This window comes from Biomphalaria glabrata, chromosome 4 (genome assembly GCF_947242115.1).
Source record: "Biomphalaria glabrata chromosome 4, xgBioGlab47.1, whole genome shotgun sequence".
Taxonomy (NCBI): Eukaryota; Metazoa; Mollusca; class Gastropoda; family Planorbidae; genus Biomphalaria; species Biomphalaria glabrata.
Genome location: NC_074714.1, coordinates 32,848,585 through 32,871,522, shown reverse-complemented (window position 1 = coordinate 32,871,522; position 22,938 = coordinate 32,848,585). Strand labels below are relative to the sequence as shown.

The following is a 22,938-nucleotide window of genomic DNA, read 5'->3' as shown; positions in this document are numbered from 1 at the left end:
CTATATTTATTAATATTCTAGAAGCTATTTCCCTTTTTCGTCATTAAAAAAATTAGTATTTGGTAATTTATTATTTTTATTTATTGATTCATGTTATGATAGGTACAATTAATAATTCTGCAATGCTTCAATGTGATCAGAGAATGGGCGTAGGAGAAATAACGTGTATATGTTAGTTGAAAAAGGGCTATATGTTAGTTGAAAAAGGGCTATATGTTAGTTGAAAAAGGGCTATATGTTAGTTGAAAAAGGACCATATATTAGGTGCAAAGGGCTATATGTTAGGTGCAAAGGGCTATATGTTAGGTGCAAAGGGCTATATGTTAGGTGCAAAAGGCTATATGTTAGGTGCAAAAGGTTATACATTAGGTGCAAAGGACTATATGTTAGGTGCAAAGGGCTATATGTTAGGTGCAAAGGGCTATATGTTAGGTGCAAAAGGCTATATGTTAGGTGCAAAAGGTTATACATTAGGTGCAAAGGACTATATGTTAGGTGCAAAAGGCTATATGTTAGGTGCAAAAGGTTATACATTAGGTGCAAAGGGCTATATGTTAGGTGCAAAAGGATATATGTTAGGTGCAAAGGGCTATATGTTAGGTGCAAAAAGATATATGTTAGGTGCAAAGGGCTATATGTTAGGTGCAAAAGGATATATGTTAGGTGCAAAGGGCTATATGTTAGGTGCAAAGGGCCATATGTTTGGTGCAAAGGGCTAAATGTTAGGTTCTAAGGGCTATATGTTAGGTTCTAAGGGCTATATGTTAAGTGCTAAGGGTTATATGTTAGGTTCTAAGAGCTATATGTTAAGTGCTAAGGGCTATATGTTAGCTTCTAAGGGCTATATGTTAGGTGCAAATGGATACATGTTAGGTTCTAAGGGCTATATGTTAAGTGCTAAGGGCTATATGTTAGGTTCTAAGGGCTATATGTTAGGTGCAAAGGGCTATATGTTAGGTGCAAAGGGCTATATGTTAGGTGTAAAGGGCTATATGTTAGGTGCAAAGGGCTATATGTTAGGTGCAAAGGGCTATATGTTAGGTTCTAAGGGCTATATGTTAGGTTCTAAGGGCTATATGTTAAGTGCTAAGGGCTATATGTTAGGTTCTAAGAGCTATATGTTAAGTGCTAAGGGCTATATGTTAGCTTCTAAGGGCTATATGTTAGGTGCAAAGGGCTACTTGTTAGGTTCTAAGGGCTATATGTTAAGTGCTAATGGCTATATGTTATTTTCTAATGGCTATATGTTAGGTTTTAAGGGCTATATGTTAGGTGCTAAGGGCTATATGTTAGGTTCTAAGGGCTATATGTTAGGTGCAAATGGCTATATGTTAGGTTCTAAGGGCTATATGTTAGGTGCAAAGGGCTATATGTTAGCTTCTAAGGGATATATGTTAGCTTCTAAGGGATATATGTTAGGTTCTAAGGGCTATATGTTAGGTTCTAAGGGATATATGTTAGGTTATAATGGCTATATGTTAGGTGCAAAGAGCTACATGTTAGGTGCTAAGGGCTATATGTTAGGAGCTAAGGACTATATGTTAGGTGCAAAGGGCTACATGTTAGGTGCAAATGGCTATATGTTAGGTTCTAAGGGATATATGTTAGGTGCTAAGGGCTATATGTTAGGTTCTAAAGGCTATATGTTAGGTTCTAAGGGCTATATGTTAGGTGCAAAGGGCTATATGTTAGGTTCTAATGGCTATATGTTAGGTTCTAATGGCTATATGTTAGGTGCTAAGGGCTATATGTTAGGTTCTAAGGGCTATATGTTAGGTTCTAATGGCTATATGTTAGGTTCTAAGGGCTATATGTTAGGTTCTAAGGGCTATATGTTAGGTTCTAAGGGCTATATGTTAGGTTCAAAGGGCTATATGTTAGGTTCTAAGGGCTATATGTTAGGTTCTAAGGGCTATATGTTAGGTTCTAAGGGCTATTTGTTAGGTTCTAAGGGATATATGTTAGGTACTAAGGGATATATGTTAGGTTCTAAGGGCTATATGTTAGGTTCTAAGGGCCATATGTAAGGTTCTAAGGGCTATATGTTAGGTTCTAAAGGCCATATGTAAGGTTCTAAGGGCTATATGTTAGATTCAAAGGGCTATATGTTAGGTGCAAATGGCTATATGTTAGGTTCTAAGGGCTACATGTTAGGTTCTAAGGGCTATATGTTAAGTGCTAAGGGCTATATGTTATTTTCTAATGGCTATATGTTAGGTTTTAAGGGCTATATGCTAGGTGCTAAGGGCTATATGTTAGGTTCTAAGGGCTATATGTTAGGTGCAAATGGCTATATGTTAGGTTCTAAGGGCTATATGTTAGGTGCAAAGGGCTATATGTTAGCTTCTAAGGGATATATGTTAGCTTCTAAGGGATATATGTTAGGTTCTAAGGACTATATGTTAGGTTCTAAGGGATATATGTTAGGTTATAATGGCTATATGTTAGGTGCAAAGAGCTACATGTTAGGTGCTAAGGGCTATATGTTAGGAGCTAAGGACTATATGTTAGGTGCAAAGGGCTACATGTTAGGTGCAAATGGCTATATGTTAGGTTCTAAGGGATATATGTTAGGTGCTAAGGGCTATATGTTAGGTTCTAAAGGCTATATGTTAGGTTCTAAGGGCTATATGTTAGGTGCAAAGGGCTATATGTTAGGTTCTAATGGCTATATGTTAGGTTCTAATGGCTATATGTTAGGTGCAAATGGCTATATGTTAGGTTCTAAGGGATATATGTTAGGTGCTAAGGGCTATATGTTAGGTTCTAAAGGCTATATGTTAGGTTCTAAGGGCTATATGTTAGGTGCAAAGGGCTATATGTTAGGTTCTAATGGCTATATGTTAGGTTCTAATGGCTATATGTTAGGTGCTAAGGGCTATATGTTAGGTTCTAAGGGCTATATGTTAGGTTCTAATGGCTATATGTTAGGTTCTAAGGGCTATATGTTAGGTTCTAAGGGCTATATGTTAGGTTCTAAGGGCTATATGTTAGGTTCAAAGGGCTATATGTTAGGTTCTAAGGGCTATATGTTAGGTTCTAAGGGCTATATGTTAGGTTCTAAGGGCTATTTGTTAGGTTCTAAGGGATATATGTTAGGTACTAAGGGATATATGTTAGGTTCTAAGGGCTATATGTTAGGTTCTAAGGGCCATATGTAAGGTTCTAAGGGCTATATGTTAGGTTCTAAAGGCCATATGTAAGGTTCTAAGGGCTATATGTTAGATTCAAAGGGCTATATGTTAGGTGCAAATGGCTATATGTTAGGTTCTAAGGGCTACATGTTAGGTTCTAAGGGCTATATGTTAAGTGCTAAGGGCTATATGTTATTTTCTAATGGCTATATGTTAGGTTTTAAGGGCTATATGCTAGGTGCTAAGGGCTATATGTTAGGTTCTAAGGGCTATATGTTAGGTGCAAATGGCTATATGTTAGGTTCTAAGGGCTATATGTTAGGTGCAAAGGGCTATATGTTAGCTTCTAAGGGATATATGTTAGCTTCTAAGGGATATATGTTAGGTTCTAAGGGCTATATGTTAGGTTCTACGGGATATATGTTAGGTTATAATGACTATATGTTAGGTGCAAAGAGCTACATGTTAGGTGCTAAGGGCTATATGTTAGGAGCTAAGGACTATATGTTAGGTGCAAAGGGCTACATGTTAGGTGCAAATGGCTATATGTTAGGTTCTAAGGGATATATGTTAGGTGCTAAGGGCTATATGTTAGGTGCAAAGGGCTATATGTTAGGTGCAAAGGGCTATATGTTAGGTGCAAAGGGCTATATGTTAGGTTCTAAGGGCTATATGTTAGTTGCAAATGGCTATATGTTAGGTGCAAAGGGCTATTTGTTAGGTGCTAAGGTCTATATGTTAGGTGTAAATGGCTATATGTTAGGTTCTAAGGGCTATATGTTAGGTGCAAATGGCTATATGTTAGGTGCTAAGGGATATATGTTAGGTGCTAATGGCTATATGTTAGGTGCAAAGGGCTACATGTTAGGTGCAAAGGGCTATATGTTAGGTGCTAAGGGCTATATGTTAGGTGCAAAGGGCTATATGTTAGGTGCAAAAGGATATATGTTAGGTGCAAAGGGCTATATGTTAGGTGCAAAGGGCCATATGTTTGGTGCAAAGGGCTATATGTTAGGTTCTAAGGGCTATATGTTAGGTGCTAAGGGCTATATGTTAGGTTCTAATGGCTATATGTTAGGTTCTAAGGGCTATATGTTAGGTGCAAAGGGCTATATGTTAGGTGCTAAGGGCTATATGTTAGGTTCTAATGGCTATATGTTAGGTTCTAAGGGCTATATGTTAGGTGCTAAGGGCTATATGTTAGGTTCTAAGGGCTATATGTTAGGTTCTAATGGCTATATGTTAGGTTCTAAGGGCTATATGTTAGGTTCTAAGGGCTATATGTTAGGTTTTAAGGGCTATATGTTAGGTTCTAAGGGCTATATGTTAGGTTCAAAGGGCTATATGTTAGGTTCTAAGGGCTATATTCTAGGTTCTAAGGGCTATATGTTAGGTTCTAAGGGCCATATGTTAGGTTCTAAGGGCTATTTGTTAGGTTCTAAGGGCTAAATGTTAGGTTCTAAGGGCTATATGTTAGGTTCTAAGGGATATATGTTAGCTTCTAAGGGATATATGTTAGGTTCTAAGGGCTATATGTTAGGTTCTAAGGGCTATATGTTAGGTTCAAAGGGCTATATGTTAGGTTCTAAGGGATATATGTTAGGTTCAAAGGACTATATGTTAGGTTCTAAGGGCTTAATGTTAGGTTCTAAGGGGTATATGTAAGGTTCTAAGGGCTATATGTTAGGTTCTAAGGGATATATGTTAGGTTATAATGGCTATATGTTAGGTGCAAAGAGCTACATGTTAGGTGCTAAGGGCTATTTGTTAGGAGCTAAGGACTATATGTTAGGTGCAAAGGGCTACATGTTAGGTGCAAATGGCTATATGTTAGGTTCTAAGGGATGTATGTTAGGTTCTAAGGGCTATATGTTAGGTGCAAAGGGCTATATGTTAGGTGCAAAGGGCTATATGTTAGGTGCAAAGGGCTATATGTTAGGTCCAAAGGGCTATATGTTAGGTGCAAATGGCTATATGTTAGGTGCAAAGGGCTATTTGTTAGGTGCTAAGGTCTATATGTTAGGTGCAAATGGCTATATGTTAGGTGCTAAGGGCTATATGTTAGGTGCAGATGGCTATATGTTAGGTGCTAAGGAATATGTGTGGTTCTAAGGGCTATATGTTAGGTTCTAAGGGATATATGTTAGCTTCTAAGGGATATATGTTAGGTTCTAAGGGCTATATGTTAGGTTCTAAGGGCTATATGTTAGGTTCAAAGGGCTATATGTTAGGTTCTAAGGGATATATGTTAGGTTCTAAGGGATATATGTTAGGTTCTAAGGGCTATATGTTAGGTTCTAAGGGCTATATGTTAGCTTCTAAGGGATATATGTTAGGTTCTAAGGGATATATGTTAGGTTCTAAGGGATATATGTTAGGTTATAATGGCTATATGTTAGGTGCAAAGAGCTACATGTTAGGTGCTAAGGGCTATATGTTAGGAGCTAAGGACTATATGTTAGGTGCAAAGGGCTACATGTTAGGTGCAAATGGCTATATGTTAGGTTCTAAGGGATATATGTTAGGTTCTAAGGGCTATATGTTAGGTGCAAAGGGCTATATGTTAGGTGCAAAGGGCTATATGTTAGGTGCAAAGGGCTATATGTTAGGTCCAAAGGGCTATATGTTAGGTGCAAATGGCTATATGTTAGGTGCAAAGGGCTATTTGTTAGGTGCTAAGGTCTATATGTTAGGTGCAAATGGCTATATGTTAGGTGCTAAGGGCTATATGTTAGGTGCAGATGGCTATATGTTAGGTGCTAAGGGATATATGTTAGGTGCTAATGGCTATATGTTAGGTGCAAAGGGCTACATGTTAGTTGCAAAGGGCTATATGTTAGGTGCTAAGGGCTATATGTTAGGAGCAAAGGGCTATATGTTAGGTGCAAAGGGCTATATGTTAGGTGCAAAGGGGTATATGTTAGGTTCTAAGGGCTATATGTTAGGTTCTAAGGGCTTTATGTTAGGTGCAAAGGGCTATATGTTAGGTGTTGTGTGATAGGAAAAGCAAACAAATAAAAACATTACAAAATAAAGGTGAGGGCATGAACCTAGAGGAAAGAGAAGTTGACTGTTGAACAGTTGTAGTTGACAACAAACAATGTTCATGACGAATTAAGCAATAGAAGAGATACTGCAAGTCTTGTGAAGCTACTGAAACATAGGCTCATTGCTTCTTGATATTTAATCCCATGGCAGTTAGCTTATGTCCTAATGTTAAGTCTCTAGGTAGAAATTCATTCCAATAGAACGCCCTGTCACACAAGGTTAGTTTAAGTAATAGTGCATGTCACTTGTACAATGAGTGGAGCTGTCCATAGTACCACTTGTTGGGGTGACCTACAGCTGTTGGGTGTGATTGAAACAAATAAATGACTAACTAACACTTGACCAGCTGGCGAGGGAGCAATCAATAAATGACAGCCCGAGATACTCTACGGTCAGCTACGCTATGAAGATTTACTTTTAGGTTGAAATGTATATTCAACTATTTGACGTGAGGACCATATTAGACATTTACACAGAGAGGTGCATAGAGAGTCACTTTTCATAGGGCGCCACAAACACCAGACATCAAATGGAAAGTTTGATCTAGGTCAGTGATGTTCAACCTTTTTCTTCCCGGGGGCCATGTACATCTCCGACATGCGTGTCAGGGCTCTCATTCCCTCCAAAGAAAAAATAAATCGAATCCAACGTAACTCTCCCACGTTTTATATGTACTATGAGTTTTATATGTACTAATGTACTGTGAGTTTTATATGTACTGATGTACTGTGAGTTTTATATGCACTTATGTACTGTGAGTTTTATATGCACTGATGTACTGTGAGTTTTATATGCACTGATGTACTGTGAGTTTTATATGTACTGGTGTACTGTGAGTTTTATTTGCACTGATGTACTGTGAGTTTTATATGCACTGATGTACTGTGAGTTTTATATGCATTGATGTACTGTGAGTTTTATATGTACTGATTCTACTGATGTACTGTGATTTTTATATATATACAGGTGTACTGTGAGTTTTATATGTACTCATGGGCGTAGCCAGGATTTTTTTTCGGGGGGGGGGGGCGGTTAGGGGGTATTTTTCTGGTAGGGGGTTTTAAACTCAAAACCCCGAGGTAGGGGTTTTAAAATCAAAACCCCATGGTAGGGGTTTTAAACTCAAAATACCCTTGGCTGCGCTGGGGCAAGTGATGGTTTAGTATTAAAATCTCACCTAAAATAAACAAAATCAGTCACTTAAGTCCGTCTACCCCCCCCACCCGTGGGGGGGATTTCATTTCGGGGGGGGGTTGAACCCCCAACCCCCCCCCCGGCTACGCCCATGTATGTACTGATATACTGTGAGTTTTATATGCACTATGAGTTTTATATGTACTGTGAGTTTTATTTGTACAATGAGTTTTATATGCACTGATGTACTGATAGTTTTATATGTACTGTGAGTTTTATATGTACTATGAGTTTTATATGTAATGATGTAATGGGAGTTTCATATGTACTGGGAGTTTCATATGTACTGATGTGCTATGAGCTTCATATGTACTGATGTACTGTGATGTAATGGGAGTTTCATATGTACTGTAAGTTTCATATGTACTGATGTACTGTGAGTTTTATTTGTACTGATGTAATGGGAGTTTCAAATGTATGAGCAGACATTCCAAGGAGCCACGCAATGGGCAGGATATGGCCCGCGGGTCGCGTGTTCTATGAAAATATAATGTTTGTATCAGATGTAACGCTAACATCAAAATCAAAGAAAAGTGCTTTGTGAATGCTTTATTCCAGAATAGGCTACAGCATGTTGAAGTGATCCAGTGCAAAAGACACAAGACAGAGATGAAATATACAAATGGCAGAACGTGCGTGCGTGTGCGCTGTGTGTAGAACAACGCTATAACCGAATGACGGAAATAGTGTGGGGGCGTCAACATTCTATAACAACACGTATTTCCTTCATTATGTGTACATTGATTGTGTGACAGTCAAATCTCTCAACTGAACAACTGGTGTGTAAACCATTGGGAAACTAAAAACTGTTTTTCCTTTTAATCCGGTATTGGAAAAAAAAAGGGGGGGGGGTGAGCATATGGAGATAACTCAGTTTTTTGCTATTTTTAGAGCTGACGTTATGTTTGTTCTACCTCCCCTCCCCCATAAAGTAAAAAAAAATATCCATCCAAATAAAATGACAAAATATAATAAACATTAGATACTACAAGAACCTAATATCAATGTGAAAAAAAGCAGCTCTAGAAAGAGAGGGCCCGCAGACAGGCTCTACCTAATAATAGAAGTCAAAGAATTGTTTGTAATAGACTTGTAATGGCTACAAATAATATGCAGTTCCTCAAATTTTAGGAAATCCGAGATTATATCACACTGGTACTGTAAGAGTTATCTTACAAACACACACCCACGCACGCACACAAACACACACTTTTCTCTCTCTCTCTCTCTCTCTCTCTCTCTCTGTATATATATATATATATATATATATATATATATATATATATATATCATGGGCGTAGCCCCCCCCCCGCGAAAAAAAATATTCGTGTGTATGTATACATAAACTTTATTACATTCTGACCCTTCATTTTTCGTAACACGTTTATTGTGCCCTAGAATAGGTTCTTCCTGTAGTTTGTGGAAGGGGATCTGGGGGAGCGCTAGGAGCTCCCTCCAACGCGGGGCGGAGCCCCACAGCCCAGCACTATTTCTGGTATTGAATGCCAACAAAATGCATATTCTGAGGTATCTACAGTGCATTTTCCTGATATTAAAAAGTCTTATTTCAAAAACCTAATGTGCTATTCTTACTGACTTAGACCCTCCCGCGCCATTCGGCGCATTTGCCGTCAAGCTGTTTCCACAAAAATCTGTCCCTCTTCCTCTTCACCTGCTCTGAGGACCTCCATGAATGTGTGGCGCCAAGTTGTACTAGGATGTCATCGCAACTCTTATTATGTGTAATTCATTTTGTCGAATAACATGTCCCGCAAACCTCATGCGACGCTCTGTCACAATCTTACTAAGGGGTCGACTCCCAGTTCGGCATAGGATTTCCTTGACTTGATTTAGACCCGATCTCTATGACTGACTTCTAAAATCTGTCTTAGCCATCTTTGTTGAGCCACATTTAGTGTTTTTCAATTTCTGTAGATGACTATTCGCCCAGTTTATTAATGGTAGAAATGTTTAACCTATCTTGAATACGCTTTTGGAATTAAGTGACCGTAGTTTGCTTTAGATTTTATATCGAAAGGGGTAGTTTTATCGTCAAAATCATCTGTTGGGGGTTTTAAACTAAAAAATCTCTGGAGTTGTTAGGTTTTTTTTAAATTCAAAAACCCCGTTTAGCTACGGTAATAGAATTTAGTAACTGTAGTTTGATTTAGAATAATATTGAAGATAAAGGTTTTCCACCTCAAAACACTCTGTAGGGGAATTTATAACTCAAAACCATCTGGAGGGGTTTTAAACTTAAAAAAAAAAGCCATCTGTAGGAGAGGGGTTTAAACCTAAAAACCCCAATAGGATTGGCTTTGCTCAAATAATTTAAGTGTGTAATAGGCTTTTTTTATATTGAAGAGGTATATTTTGGCATCAAACCCCTCTGAAGGGGGGTTTAAACTCAAAACCCCTTTTGGCAACGCTAATAGCATTTTGAGTGCGTAATTTGCTTTTTTTCTTACACTGAAGATGTATTTTTTTTAGCTTTAAACCCCGCTGGCGAGGGCGTTTAAACTCAAAACCCCTTTGACTATGCTCATAGAATTTTGAGTGTGTAATTTGCTTTTTTATATTGAAGAGGGGGTTTATCGTAAATTTTGGAGGGGGTTTTAAAACCAAAATCTTCCTTAACTGTGCTCTTGGAATTTGGGGATAGTCGTTTGCATTTTTTTTTGTTTTGTTTTATAGAAGAGGGGGATTTAATTGCAAAACCCCTGGTAGGGGTTTTAAACTCAAACCCCCCTTGGTTAGGCTGGGGCAAGTGATGGTTTAGTATTAAAATCTCACCTAAAATAAACAAAATCAAAGCAAAAAATCTGTCACTAAATTCCGATCCCCTCCCCATGGTATGTATATGTGTGTATATATATATATATATATGTATGTCCCACATAAAAAAATTAAAACCATTTGACCAATCGCTAAAATTTGGCATGAATGTTCTTTAGATCATGGAGGAGACAGTAGTGTATATTTAATGTCCCTCGTACAACCGACCCCCTCCCCTCCCCCAATAAATAAAAGTCTTTTAAAGAACGAAACTTTTTAACAAATCGAGTAAACCTGTTTTCACAGTATTTTATATTAGACATGAATATGTCAGCTTAACGGATAAACCCATTTTCACAATCGACCGAAGGCCGCGGGTAATTTCCGACTAGTGGTTAAATATTGCAAAAAGTGCTACCAGAGAGTGCCGACCTTCAAAACCGCATTCTTTATTGAAAGGCACGAACAGGACATTGGGCCCCAAACACCCGTAAAGAAGAAAAACTACATGGAGAGATTAGCAGCAAAAGCACGGGCAAGGAAATCCGCTGGCTTTCAATGGAAAATGTTACAAATGCTAATGTTAGTTATTCTACCAATCAACGATTGATTCAGACATGTCAGTAGTCACATGTCTAGTCAAAGGTTTCCCTAGCGATGTGCGGGTGGTTCGGACTGCAGGCGGCATCATGTCGTTTGGGGCAAGAACTTTTCCCAAATCTTTTGAGAAACACTGACGTCTGAAATATACTTTGTTTTCAAAAAATAAATGTTCGGAGCTTTATTATGCTTTTATTTTGCTTTTGGAGGGAATCAGAAAGAACTACCTTAGATACGCCACTGCAGGTAGATCTAGATCTAGGAACAGCAAATAAAACTCGTGTATCTATACATATATCGAGATATACCCCATCCAGGCCCTCTCCTTCTTCTAACAAACAAACAAACAACTAAAGCCAACCTACTTGAATGACCTGATTGTGGCGCTTAGGGGATGGAGAGTAAATGCTCAATCCCAGAATTCAATATAAGCGCTATAAAGACACTCGCAAGAGCTCATTCATTAATGCGATAAAGACTTTCACAAATGGAAAGCACTAGCTCTTTATTGCTAATCATGGCGAGAAGCTGTGAGTCTCGGAGTCTCGAGATTTGAAGCAAGAAGAGTGGCCAGAGTGAAAGAGCGCTGAACCAACAAAAAGCTGAGAGAAGAAGCAGGCCTATCTGCAACTGACCAAATCTACCCATGCCACGTATGCGGCCGGCTTTTTAAAGCGAGGATTGGACTTAACAGTCATTTTCGAGTCCATAGAAAATGAGAAATGTGATCATCTTCGATCACGATGGAGGAGCTATATACATAGATGGGGGATCGCCCCACCCGCCGGATCACCCAGTGCGTAAAAGTCTCTGTTGAAGACACATCTACTTACTCATGTATCACATATGTGCTCAACGACGTCCTTGAACTTGGGATTCTTTTGAAAGTTTCTGTTTTTTGTTTCTATGGAAGCCTAAATATCCGAGAAACTTACTGCCAAATGTTCTTTGTTTCTATGGAAGCCTAAATATCCGAGAAACTTACTGCCAAATGTTTGTTGTTGGTGTGTTCACTAGCCGATAGATCAGCATGAATTTCTATTGAGAATGTTGTTGCATGTAGCACTGTAAAAAGCTGGTCCAGTCCTCGCCAACCCTGTTCCTAGACATCCCTAAGTCACCATCACCTTGTGTAGAAGTCGTGTGCCCTGCGCCAATGTATACAGGCTGAAGGGTCCAAAGGCACTTTATTCATATGACTGTTTTTTTCTACATCATAAGTAGAGAAACCTCTACAAGTTGACGGAACTGGCTCCGTTTTACAGATGTCCATAGCGGAACTGGCTCCGTTTTACAGATGTCCATAGCGGAACTGGCTCCGTTTTCCAGATGTCCATAGCGGAACTGGCTCCGTTTTCCAGATGTCCATAGCGGAACTGGCTCCGTTTTCCAGATGTCCATAGATAACTGTTAACTTCTCATCAAACCAGGATTGATGGGATTTAGGCCAAACAACATTGCAGTGAGCTCATGAGGAATTTAGTGGATTAGATATAAGGAGATTATGATTACTAGCATATCTGGACTGGCGATAATTCCCCCCCCCTAATGAAACCCCGGGACAACCAATCTCCACCTGTTGACACCGAGAGGTCGGGGTGATTTGTAAGAATCACTACAGACTGAAAAGATCAGATATAGTATATGTGAGTCAGCTTTTAAAAAAAAAGTATTTAAGAATAAACATAGTTCCAGGTGCCTCTCTAAATAAATATACAATTTAAAAATTGAATTATTCATCGACTCAATTTTCCTTCCTTGACAAAATAATACTACTAATTATAATTTAAATGCAACAATGTTTGGATTTATCAATTTTTCAGCCAGAAGTATAATGCAAAGGATTAATTGTTTAATTTGACCTAAACCCAATTTTTATTTAGTAGTAAAGAAATTAATAGTGTGAAAGTATTTCTTGCAAATAAAATAGTTTTATAATAGGTATATTAGCTGATGATTTTCATTTAGTATCAATAGATATAAATTCAAATTTTTTATTTGTAAAATACGAAATAAATACAACTATTGAAAAGGTTATGTCGTAATTTCATGTTTGTATGAAATCTGCCCACTAGTTTAAAATTAGACAACAATAGTAACATATACCAAGAGACGTTCATGATGAACTCAACAATAGTAACATATACTAGGAGATGTTCATGATCAACTCAACTATAGTAACATATACTGGGAGATGTTCATGATCAACTTAACTGTAGTAACATATACTGGCAGATGTTCATGATCAACTCAACTATAGTAACATATACTGGGAGATGTTCATGATCAACTCAACTATAGTAACATATACTAGGAGATGTGAATGATCAACTCAACTATAGTAACATATACTGGGAGATGTTCATGATAAACTCAACTATAGTAACATATACTAGGAGATGTTCATGATCAAATCAACTATAGTAACATATACTGGGAGATGTTCATGATCAACTCAACTATAGTAACATATACTAGGAGATGTTCATGATCAAATCAACTATAGTAACATATACTGGGAGATGTTCATGATCAAATCAACGATTGTCAAGGACTTTACAAACAAAGCTTATCTCTGTACCTTCCGATATGTTATTACATCCCACGCATTTCATGTGTCAATCTATTCATTCACGTTAATCAATGACTTGAACTCTGCTAAGTCGTTAGTTTTCATGTCTGATTCAGGCAACCTATTCCATTCTCTAATTGCACTAGGGAAGAAGGAACACTTGTTTTGTTCTAGTGTAAGGAATATGAAATGTGGTCTAAGGCCGGCCTCAAGACCCCAAATGAAATAAAGAAATAAAAGAAACAAAAACAAAAAACAAAAAAAAAACAAGATTACAAAGAGGCGGCCCCCTTCCAAGTCACCAATGGACCAGGAATATTCAAGTCATAGTCTTGTTTTGATCGTTTAAAGCAGTGGTTCCCAAACGTTTTTGTCTCGTAGACCCCTTGTCGTGTTTTCCAGTTTTTGGTAGTTAAGTTAAGTTTCCCCTTTCAGACCTTGCGATCTATGGGGCAGATGATGTTAAGGTCATCTGTTTCTTTGGCCAACGGTTAACGAGCAGGATGTTATGTGGCCAGCACAACGACCAACCGACTTTACTTTCCCCAACTAAAGTCAGGTACCCATTAGAGCTGAGTAGACTCAGGGGCGCCCTAAAAATTTCGAAATTCAAAATCCCCGTTTTCACCGGGATTCGAACCCAGGACCTCAGGTTCGGAAGCCAAGCGCTTAACCATTCAACCACCGCGCCCCCTGCTAATCTAATTATGTATTTTTAATACTTCAAAAACTTCAAATGAGGCTTTTTTTCACCGATTATTTAGCCATATATATTTATTAATAAAATTTTAATTAAATCAAAGCAACATAAAATTTAATATTTATTACATGAATTTACAAACAAAAAAAAATGCTTCAATAATAAAATTTCATAATACTGGGCTTCAATCTAGTTAGGTTTAATATAAAAACTTCTCGGTTAGTATTTTTAATTAGAAAATTGGCTAAAATCTTTTTCCATAATTTCTAATTAATAATTCTAAATATGAACATGGAAAAACACTTAGAAACTTTCTGGTGATATTCCATACTATCAGATCAGTATGAAGTATAATTTCTTGAAGACAGAAGACTTGTTTTCCATTTTTGAATTGCACTTTCACATTTTCATCAGTATTTATTCAAGCAGTTCTTGTAATGTTACTTCTGCCTTTTCTGTGTCACCATCATAGTGCTCAATTATTAATTGAGGTATTACAATAGTCAGAATATCTGCAAAGTCTGTATCAAAAACTTGGGAGAGAGAGGACCTTCAAGTGTTCAACATAAGCAAAAATATCAGATAGTTTGACTGTTCTAAAAAGGTCCTGTTCAATAATTTTGATTGATAAGTTAAATAGTCACAAGAAATGATGAGATTATGATTTTAGTTTTATCAAATTTAGGTTATCACCCTGTAGCGGAAGTTACATCAATGAAACAAACTGCTCAATAGACTCTAGATCTTATTATTATGATCAGGATTAGTCACAGGGTACTTCATGGGAATAGTGTAGCCTACCATGCTGTTTGCATCCGATTCACTTCTTAGTGTGATACTACTGTTTACATAATAAATAAATTTGCACTCCCAAGCAGTAAGAAGATAAGCTATTTCCTTAATAATTTATAGATGTAAATTTTGTTCAAGTTGTTTAATACATTTAAATCTATATCTAGATATACTTCTGGCCTCTATTTAGGGCTAGTCTAATTTAGATTGTTGTCAAGTGGGCCTATAAAGAGGATATGTCAAAACTGCGCACTATCAAAGTACTTTTTTTAGCGACCACTAAAGAGGAAAAGAAGCTATTAGTTTTGTGTGGGATGTCCGTTGGTCCGTCCGTCCCATTTAGAAGTCCTTAACTAGAAAAGTTAGTGAAATATCATCATAATATTTTAGACCATTCAAAATTGTGATGCAACGGCTACTTTTTTCTTTTCTAAAAGCGAAAAATCTAATTTTTCAAATCAATTTCATGCAATTTTTTTTCATAAGAATACACCACTCTACAACTATTCACTATTAATAGTAACAAACACAGGAGGTTTTTTGTAGGGAAGATAACTATCTACTATATTTTTAACACATTTATGCAAATGGTTGTAGATTTTTTGTCAAAAATATTTTATTGTATTGCTAAGTGAAGTAAGTTCTGTTATACTAACTATTACATTTACACAATTTTTTTAAAGAGAAAAAATATAAGTTGGACATAATGTAAAACAACAATTAATAAGTTGTTGTTCATAGTATGTCGTGAACTGCAGAGCTACACTATGGCCATAATGCACTGAATTGAAAGGAATTTTTTTGTTTTTACGGAATTTTTTTGAGGATTTGAATAAGGCGCTGTCCCGTCATGCCCGTTTTCCTCGTTTGGGTACATGAGAATAGGACAAAATCTGAAAAACAGGCACAAAGCCAATGTACCAGTCGACATGAAGAAAAAAACTTGGCACATGGAATGTGCATACTTTACAAACTGGTCTTAATGTAAACTAACCAGACATAAAAGATACCAGAAAATCCGCAGTAATAAATGATGAACTGTCTAGGCTCAAAGTAGACATTGCTGCCCTCCAGGGAACACGTTTAGCTGACCTTCTTCTGGCAAGGCAAAGCCGAAAGTGAAGTAAGGGAACACGGCAGTATCGTAGTTAAGAACACACTGCTGAACACAGTAGAGCTCAAGTGCAACGGTTCAGGAAGACTCCTATCACTAGTAGTAGTAGTAGTTTACTACGCCTTAACACATCTATTGAACACGTAACTTTGATAAGTGCCTACGCTCCTACTTTGAGTTCCACACCGGAGGCCAAAAGACATGTACTATGACAACCTTTCGTCTGCTCTCTGCGAGATCCTAAATACGGAACAGGTTATTATCCTCGGCGACTTCAATGCACGCGTTGGATCTGACACCTCTGCATGGGACAGCTGTATTGGGCGTTTGGTGTCGGAAAAGTAAATGAAAATGGACAAAGGCTCCTCGAGGTTTGCTCACTACACTCCCTGTGTGTCACTAATACCTATTTCAAGACCAAACCACAGCACAGAGTATCTTGGCGGCACCCTCGCTCCAAACACTGGCACCAACTAGATCTAATCATGGTAAGACAAAAGTGCTTAAAAATTGTCAGACTTACCAGGTCCTACCACAGTACTGTGACACAGATCACTCCTTGGTATGTTGTAAGATCAATCTTCTCCAAAAAGAAATCCACCATACCAAGCAGATTGGAAGATCCCAATCGGATGTAAGCAAGATGTGTCACCCTGATCTCCAGATACAGTTTGCGGAATCTTTTGAACGCGACTACAAAAGTGCTTCTGGAAATATAGCAACAGAAAAAGGGAACACATCAAGTCCACCATACAAAAGACTTCCCTGGACATCTTTGGTAGAAAACGTTCAAAGCGAAATGATTGGTTCGACTCTAAATCAACTATACTAGCTCCTGTCATCAGAGTAAAAAGAGATGCACTTGCTACATACACGGCGAAACCTACCCAATGCAACCTGTTAACTTTGAAAGAACCACTGTGCAGAGGACAGCAAGGATCTGTGCCAACGAATACTGGATATAATTCAGTGAGAATATTCAGCTCCCTGCACAAGCAGGCAACATAAGAGGAATGAAGGAATCAAAAAGGCTCTCGGACCTGCCCAAAACAAGTCAGCACCTCTCAAATCAACCACCGGGGAAATTATCACAGTCAAGAGCAAACGAATGCACAGATGGGTCGAACATAACTCCGAACTCTATGCCACAATAAGCTCAGTGTCTACCTCATCCATATACATAAATTATACTAAAACACTGAACTATAAACTTCAAATACAAAAACAAAATGTAATAAAATACTTAGAAAGACACAAAGATAAAGGCACATTCCTCATCTCATATGTTAGGAAAAATTTGTACAAAAGCTCCTTCTTCCCTAACGCTATTAGATCATGGAATGAGTTGCCTGAACTAGTCAGGAAAACCAGTGACTTGGCAGAATTTAAGTCATTGGTTAATATGCATGACTGAATGCATGACGTGTAGGACGTAATCATCTTCTTTTTTGAAGTAACGTCTGTATTATATAAGATAAGATCCCTTAACGTTATCAACCAATTACCCACAATGAACGAACTAGACGAAGCACCTAACCTATTAGAAAGCCCTAGACAACATGGCTGCCGGTAAAGCCACTGGATGCGACGGTATCCCCCAGATCTTTTAAAACAATACAAAACTACACTAATAAACTGCTCTGTAAGTGTTGACAAAAAGGTGCTGTGCCACAGGATCTGCTGGATGCTAAAATCATCACCCTGTACAAGAACAAAGGGGATAGAAGCGACTGCAACAACTACAGTGGAATCTCTCTCCTAAGCATTGTAGGCAAAGTCTTTGCTCGAGTGATACTTCCCAGGCTACAAAACTTGCTGATCGAGTCTATCCAGAATCACAGTGCGGCTTTCGCTCAGGGAGATCCACAATTGACATGATTTTCTCCATCCGTCAACTTCAGGAAAAGTGCAGAGAGCAAAGAATGCCTTTGTACTTTGCATTCATTGAACTGACAAAGACATTCGATCTAGTCAGCAGAGAAGGAATCTTTAAAATCTTACAGTTAATAGGCTGTCTACCCAAGCTGCTAAATAGTATTGTCTCTTTCCACCCAAATATGATGGTTACTTTGCATTTCAATGGCGACTGCTCCGAAAGTTTCAGTATAAACAGCGGAGTCAAACAATGATGTGTCCTGGCCCCAACCTTCTTTGGAATACTCTTTTCAATGCAACTCCACCACGCGTTCGACAACTCCACCGAAGGCATCAATCTTTATTCTAGATTTGATGGCAAACTTCTAAATATTGCTAAACTGAGGGCCAAAACTAAAATCAGAACCACCTTCGTAAGAGATATGCTCTTTATGGACGACGCAGCGGTAGTGGCACACTCACAAGAGGAGCTTCAGTCATTAATGTCCCGCTTCTCCAAGGCTTGCAAAATGACCTAACCATCAGCACAAAGAAAACTAATGTTTTGGGACCACCTGCTATAGCAGCACCATCCATCCTCATTGACGATAACAAGCTAGATGCCGTAAATGAATTCTGCTATCTTGGATCTACAATTCAAGATGACCTGTCTCTAGGAAAACGCACAGGGAAGGCCGCATCAACCTTCGCTAGACTCCAAACAAGACTTTGGGAAAACTAAAAGCTCACCACAGCGACCAAAATGGAGGTCCACATGACATGCGTTCTTATCACGCTACTGTACGGCAGTGAGTCGTGGACGACCTACACAAAGCAAGAGAGAAAACTTAAAACTCATTCCACTTGCGCTGCCTTCGAAGGATCTTAAAAATAACATGGAAAGAAATAGTGTGTAATATTGAGATCCCCGCGAGAACTGGCCTTCTCAGCATCTTTACATTTCTCAGGCAACGATATTGATATCGACTATTGGGAAAACATAGCCTTAGACCGCACTAGTTGGAGAGAGACGGTGACCAAGAAAGCTACAGACAGAGAGAAAACATGGGCCTCGGCTCTTGAAGAAGAGCGTGCCACACGGAAAATGGCCAGCTCTTCTACCACCAAAGCGAACGCCACCTTGACCTGCAATATATGTGGACGGGAGTGTCTCTCCAAAATAGGGCTTCAAAACCATATGAAAAAGTGTTCAAGATGAACCATAGTCGTTCTACGACTGAAGGAAGTCAAACCCATTTCGTGCTGTAATAGCAGCAGGAGCCCAGCATATCCTAGAAGGTAGGAAGGGAATTTGGAGTCGACACACAGCAAAGGATACAACTGAATGAGCTTCATAGTAGAGAGTTCTTTAGGCAGAACATTAAACTTAGATGCAGATCCTATTGCTCACCTCTGTCCTTTAGGGCCACGCTTTTCAATGGGACAATGGTTTTCTGATTTTAAATACATTAATTAATGGTAATGTCTTCGATTACGAAGATTAAGTATGATTGCAGTGTTTCACATGACTTTCAAACCCAGTTTTTCGTCCGAACTTTGAGTGTATGTGCGTGTGTGGGGGGCCCAATTACTATGCAGAAATAATAGTTTGTGAACAAAATTAATTGAATATCTATATAATATAATTTTCCTATAATGTCCCAATTTTTCCACACCAGATGCAGACAAAGATGTTGTCCACGAGTCTGTCTCAATGTTCTTTGGGTCTTCTGCGCTGCTCTTCAACAAGGGCTTTTCTTTGGGTCTCACGTGTGTGTGTCCCAAGGCATTATGACGTTAATGACATGCTTAAAGAAGTACTATGAAAGAAAGTTTTATTTTGGCCTTTGACGGATGCATTTGTTACTCTTTGGTACAAAATAAAGTCAGTTCCAACTTAAAATGTAAAAAAAGACTCCAAAAAATGCTTTCCTCCAAGCCAATGTCTAAAGAAAAAAACACAAAGAAATCCATTGACCAGATCCCATCCTATTATGTTTTCATTGATGTAGCTATGTACACATCAAAACAGGATGTTTTAATGAAGTGAAAGCTAAACTTTTCATTGCTTCATTAACTGTAAGAGTAAATGTGCGTCTGTGTCAATTTCTGGTCTCTCGTGGATTACAGACTAATATGCAGACCAGACTTTCATAATTGCTTCATATATAATCATATCAATTTCCTTTCCCAAATTCTGTGAAATCAATATATGTGTCAGTGGCTGATCACCAGATGCTATGCGTTGTTTTTTGTTGACTATGTGCATTTTGTGAGTAATGTTTTTGTTTTGAGAAACGAATAACTTATAGTTATTCTGTATGAATGATAACGAATTAGTTGAAGTCAAGTGACTGTATGAATGATAATGAATTAGTTCAAGTCAAGTGACTGTATGAATGATAATGAATTAGTTCAAGTCAAGTGACTGTATGAATGATAATGAATTAGTTCAAGTCAAGTGACTGTATGAATGATAATGAATTAGTTCAAGTCAAGTGACTGTATGAATGATAATGAATTAGTTCAAGTCAAGTGACTGTATGAATGATAATGAATAAGTTCAAGTCAAGTGACTGTATGAATGATAACGAATGAGTTCAAGTCAAGTGACGGTATGAATTATGATATTTTCTCTATACAAAATGTATTCTAAAAGTTCTGCTTTGAACGAAGAGACCTTCACCTTTGACACTGAACTACATCCAAATGAACTATCTGTCAATTCAACAACAGAACTGACGAAATCTGGTAATGAACGAGCGATCCCCATGAGAGGTTTACTACAGATTACCAGTCAGCTGAAGTGGTAGACCCCCCTCCTCCCAGACACAGAGAGGAAGAGAGAGAGAGATAGAGGGGAAAATTAGGGGTTCATATGAAAAGAATATAAAGGAATCCCTGGAGTTTAGACCGCGCAGATCCAGGGGCGAAAGTGACCCCAAGATATGATGCAAACCCTAAGCTTTGAAACGTCTCAGCCAATAGAAACACTTAATGTAAATATAGTCATACATACAGTCGATTGACAAACAACCAGATTTTTTATAAAGATAAATTACAAGACAAAACAATAAAACAAACAAACAAAAATCAATACTGCATTTCCCTATAGCCGAATAATAGAAATGAAACTCCCCTCTTACCGACCATCCTACGTTCGTAGGGCTCAATATCTTTTTGTTCTTTCATGAACTTTTTTTAAAACCATCTCTGATTTCTTGCATTTGGAAATTTGACATTTTTTAAACTAAAGAAAAAATATAGTTCAGTTTCAATTGGAAAGATGTTGAGTCTCAAAATGAACAGTTCATCATGAATGTCTTCAGCCCGCAGCTGAAAAAAAACTTTGTGGTGCGTGAAATAGAAACAGAGGCAAGCCAGCATACTTTATGCATCAAATGTTTCTCCAGAGTGCAAAGGTTGTGCAATGTCAGGTGTATGTGTGTGTATATATGACGTCATATTTTGTAAAAAAAAAATATTCAAAAACGCATATTTCAAAACATAAAGGTTATAGTAGAAATTCCGCTCATTTCAACTTATCAACTATCACAAAGAACAAATCAATCTATTGAACATTTTCTGAACTGTGTTTCTTTTCTCTCTTTCCTCTGACAGTCACCAAAGTGTTTCTGGTCACGACTATTTGGATGTAAGCGTTCATCAGTTGCTCTGTCCACACATACACACAGACGGGGGGCATGGGGCCAGGCAGAAGTCACCAGAACGGGCTGCCCAGACCGTCTAAGCTCAAGGGAGACTCGGAGGACGAAAGACTTGACCTGACCATGAAGTTGGACAACCTGAAACCAAGAGCCAAGACTCCAGCATTCATTTATATTTTGACGTTTTTCTCCGCCCTCGGAGGCTTCCTGTTTGGCTACGACACTGGAGTCATATCAGGGGCCATGATACTGCTGAGAAATGATTTCAGGTATTTTGTTTTTTCTCGCTGCACTAAGTACTGAACACAACTTTTTAATATGAACAATTAAAATGAACAAGATAAATGTCTGTCTCGAAATACAAGCTTTTCTGACAACAAAAAAAAAAAGGAAGAAAATTGCTTGACCTATTCATATTGATTCTAAATATAATTATTTCAAATAGATTTCAACTTATAGACATATAGACTTCAACAGCTCAGCTCTAACATATGTACTCTAATGTATAGACTTTAACAGCTCAACTCTAACATATGTACTCTAATGTATAGACTTTAGCAGCTCAGCTCTAACATATATACTCTAATGTATAGACTTTAGCAGCTCAGCTCTAAAATATGTTCTCTAATATAAGCTGAGCTCTAACATATGTACTCTAATGTATAGACTTTAACAGCTCAGCTCTGACATATGTACTCTAATGTATAGACTTTAACAGCTCAGCTCTAACATATGTACTCTAATGTATAGACTTTAATAGCTCAGCTCTAACATATGTACTCTAATGTATAGACTTTAACAGCTCAGCTCTAACATATGTACTCTAATGTATAGACTTTAACAGCTTAGCTCTAACATATGTACTCTAATGTATAGACTTTAACAGCTTAGCTCTGACATATGTACTCTAATGTAAAGACTTTAACAGCTCAGCTCTAACATATGTACTCTAATGTATAGACTTTAACAGCTCAGCTCTAACATATGTACTCTAATGTAAAGACTTTAACAGCTCAGCTCTAACATATGTACTCTAATGTATAGACTTTAGCAGCTCAGCTCTAACATATGTACTCTAATGTATAGACTCCACGTATTGTCTTGAAACGTTTGGTTTTATAAACAATGTTTTATATAACTAAAAGTGGACTTGACACTTCAGCTCGTTTACTTTGTACTTTAAGTTGTTGTTTTTTTTTGCTTTGTTATATTCAAACTTTCTTTCATTGTAATTCCTATCAAAGAATATACGTCATTCACTTACATTTTACTGATAACATTCTGTAACATTCCGCATTTTACATTTCTCTTTATTCTACTTTTAACAATCTCTTATCTTCCACTGACTATATTCTGACACATTTGATTTTTTTTTTGCAGTCACTAACATTCTGCTGATAGATTTCACATTCCAATTTAAAAAATCACCTACTTTACTTATAATTTGTCTTCACTATTGACAATCTCTTACAGTCCCCCTGATTACA

At 37.8% G+C, this 22,938-nt stretch overlaps 1 protein-coding gene across 1 annotated transcript in view; it reads left to right on the top strand.

Moving 5' to 3' along the window:
- Positions 1-22,938, top strand: part of LOC106054075 (proton myo-inositol cotransporter-like) — a 144,582-nt gene that overhangs the window by 40,181 nt on the left and 81,463 nt on the right. The window contains exon 2 of the mRNA XM_056025222.1: positions 21,405-21,720. Within this exon, the coding sequence (XP_055881197.1) occupies positions 21,488-21,720 (233 nt within the window). The 5' untranslated portion in view covers positions 21,405-21,487. The remainder of the gene's footprint in view (positions 1-21,404; positions 21,721-22,938) is intronic.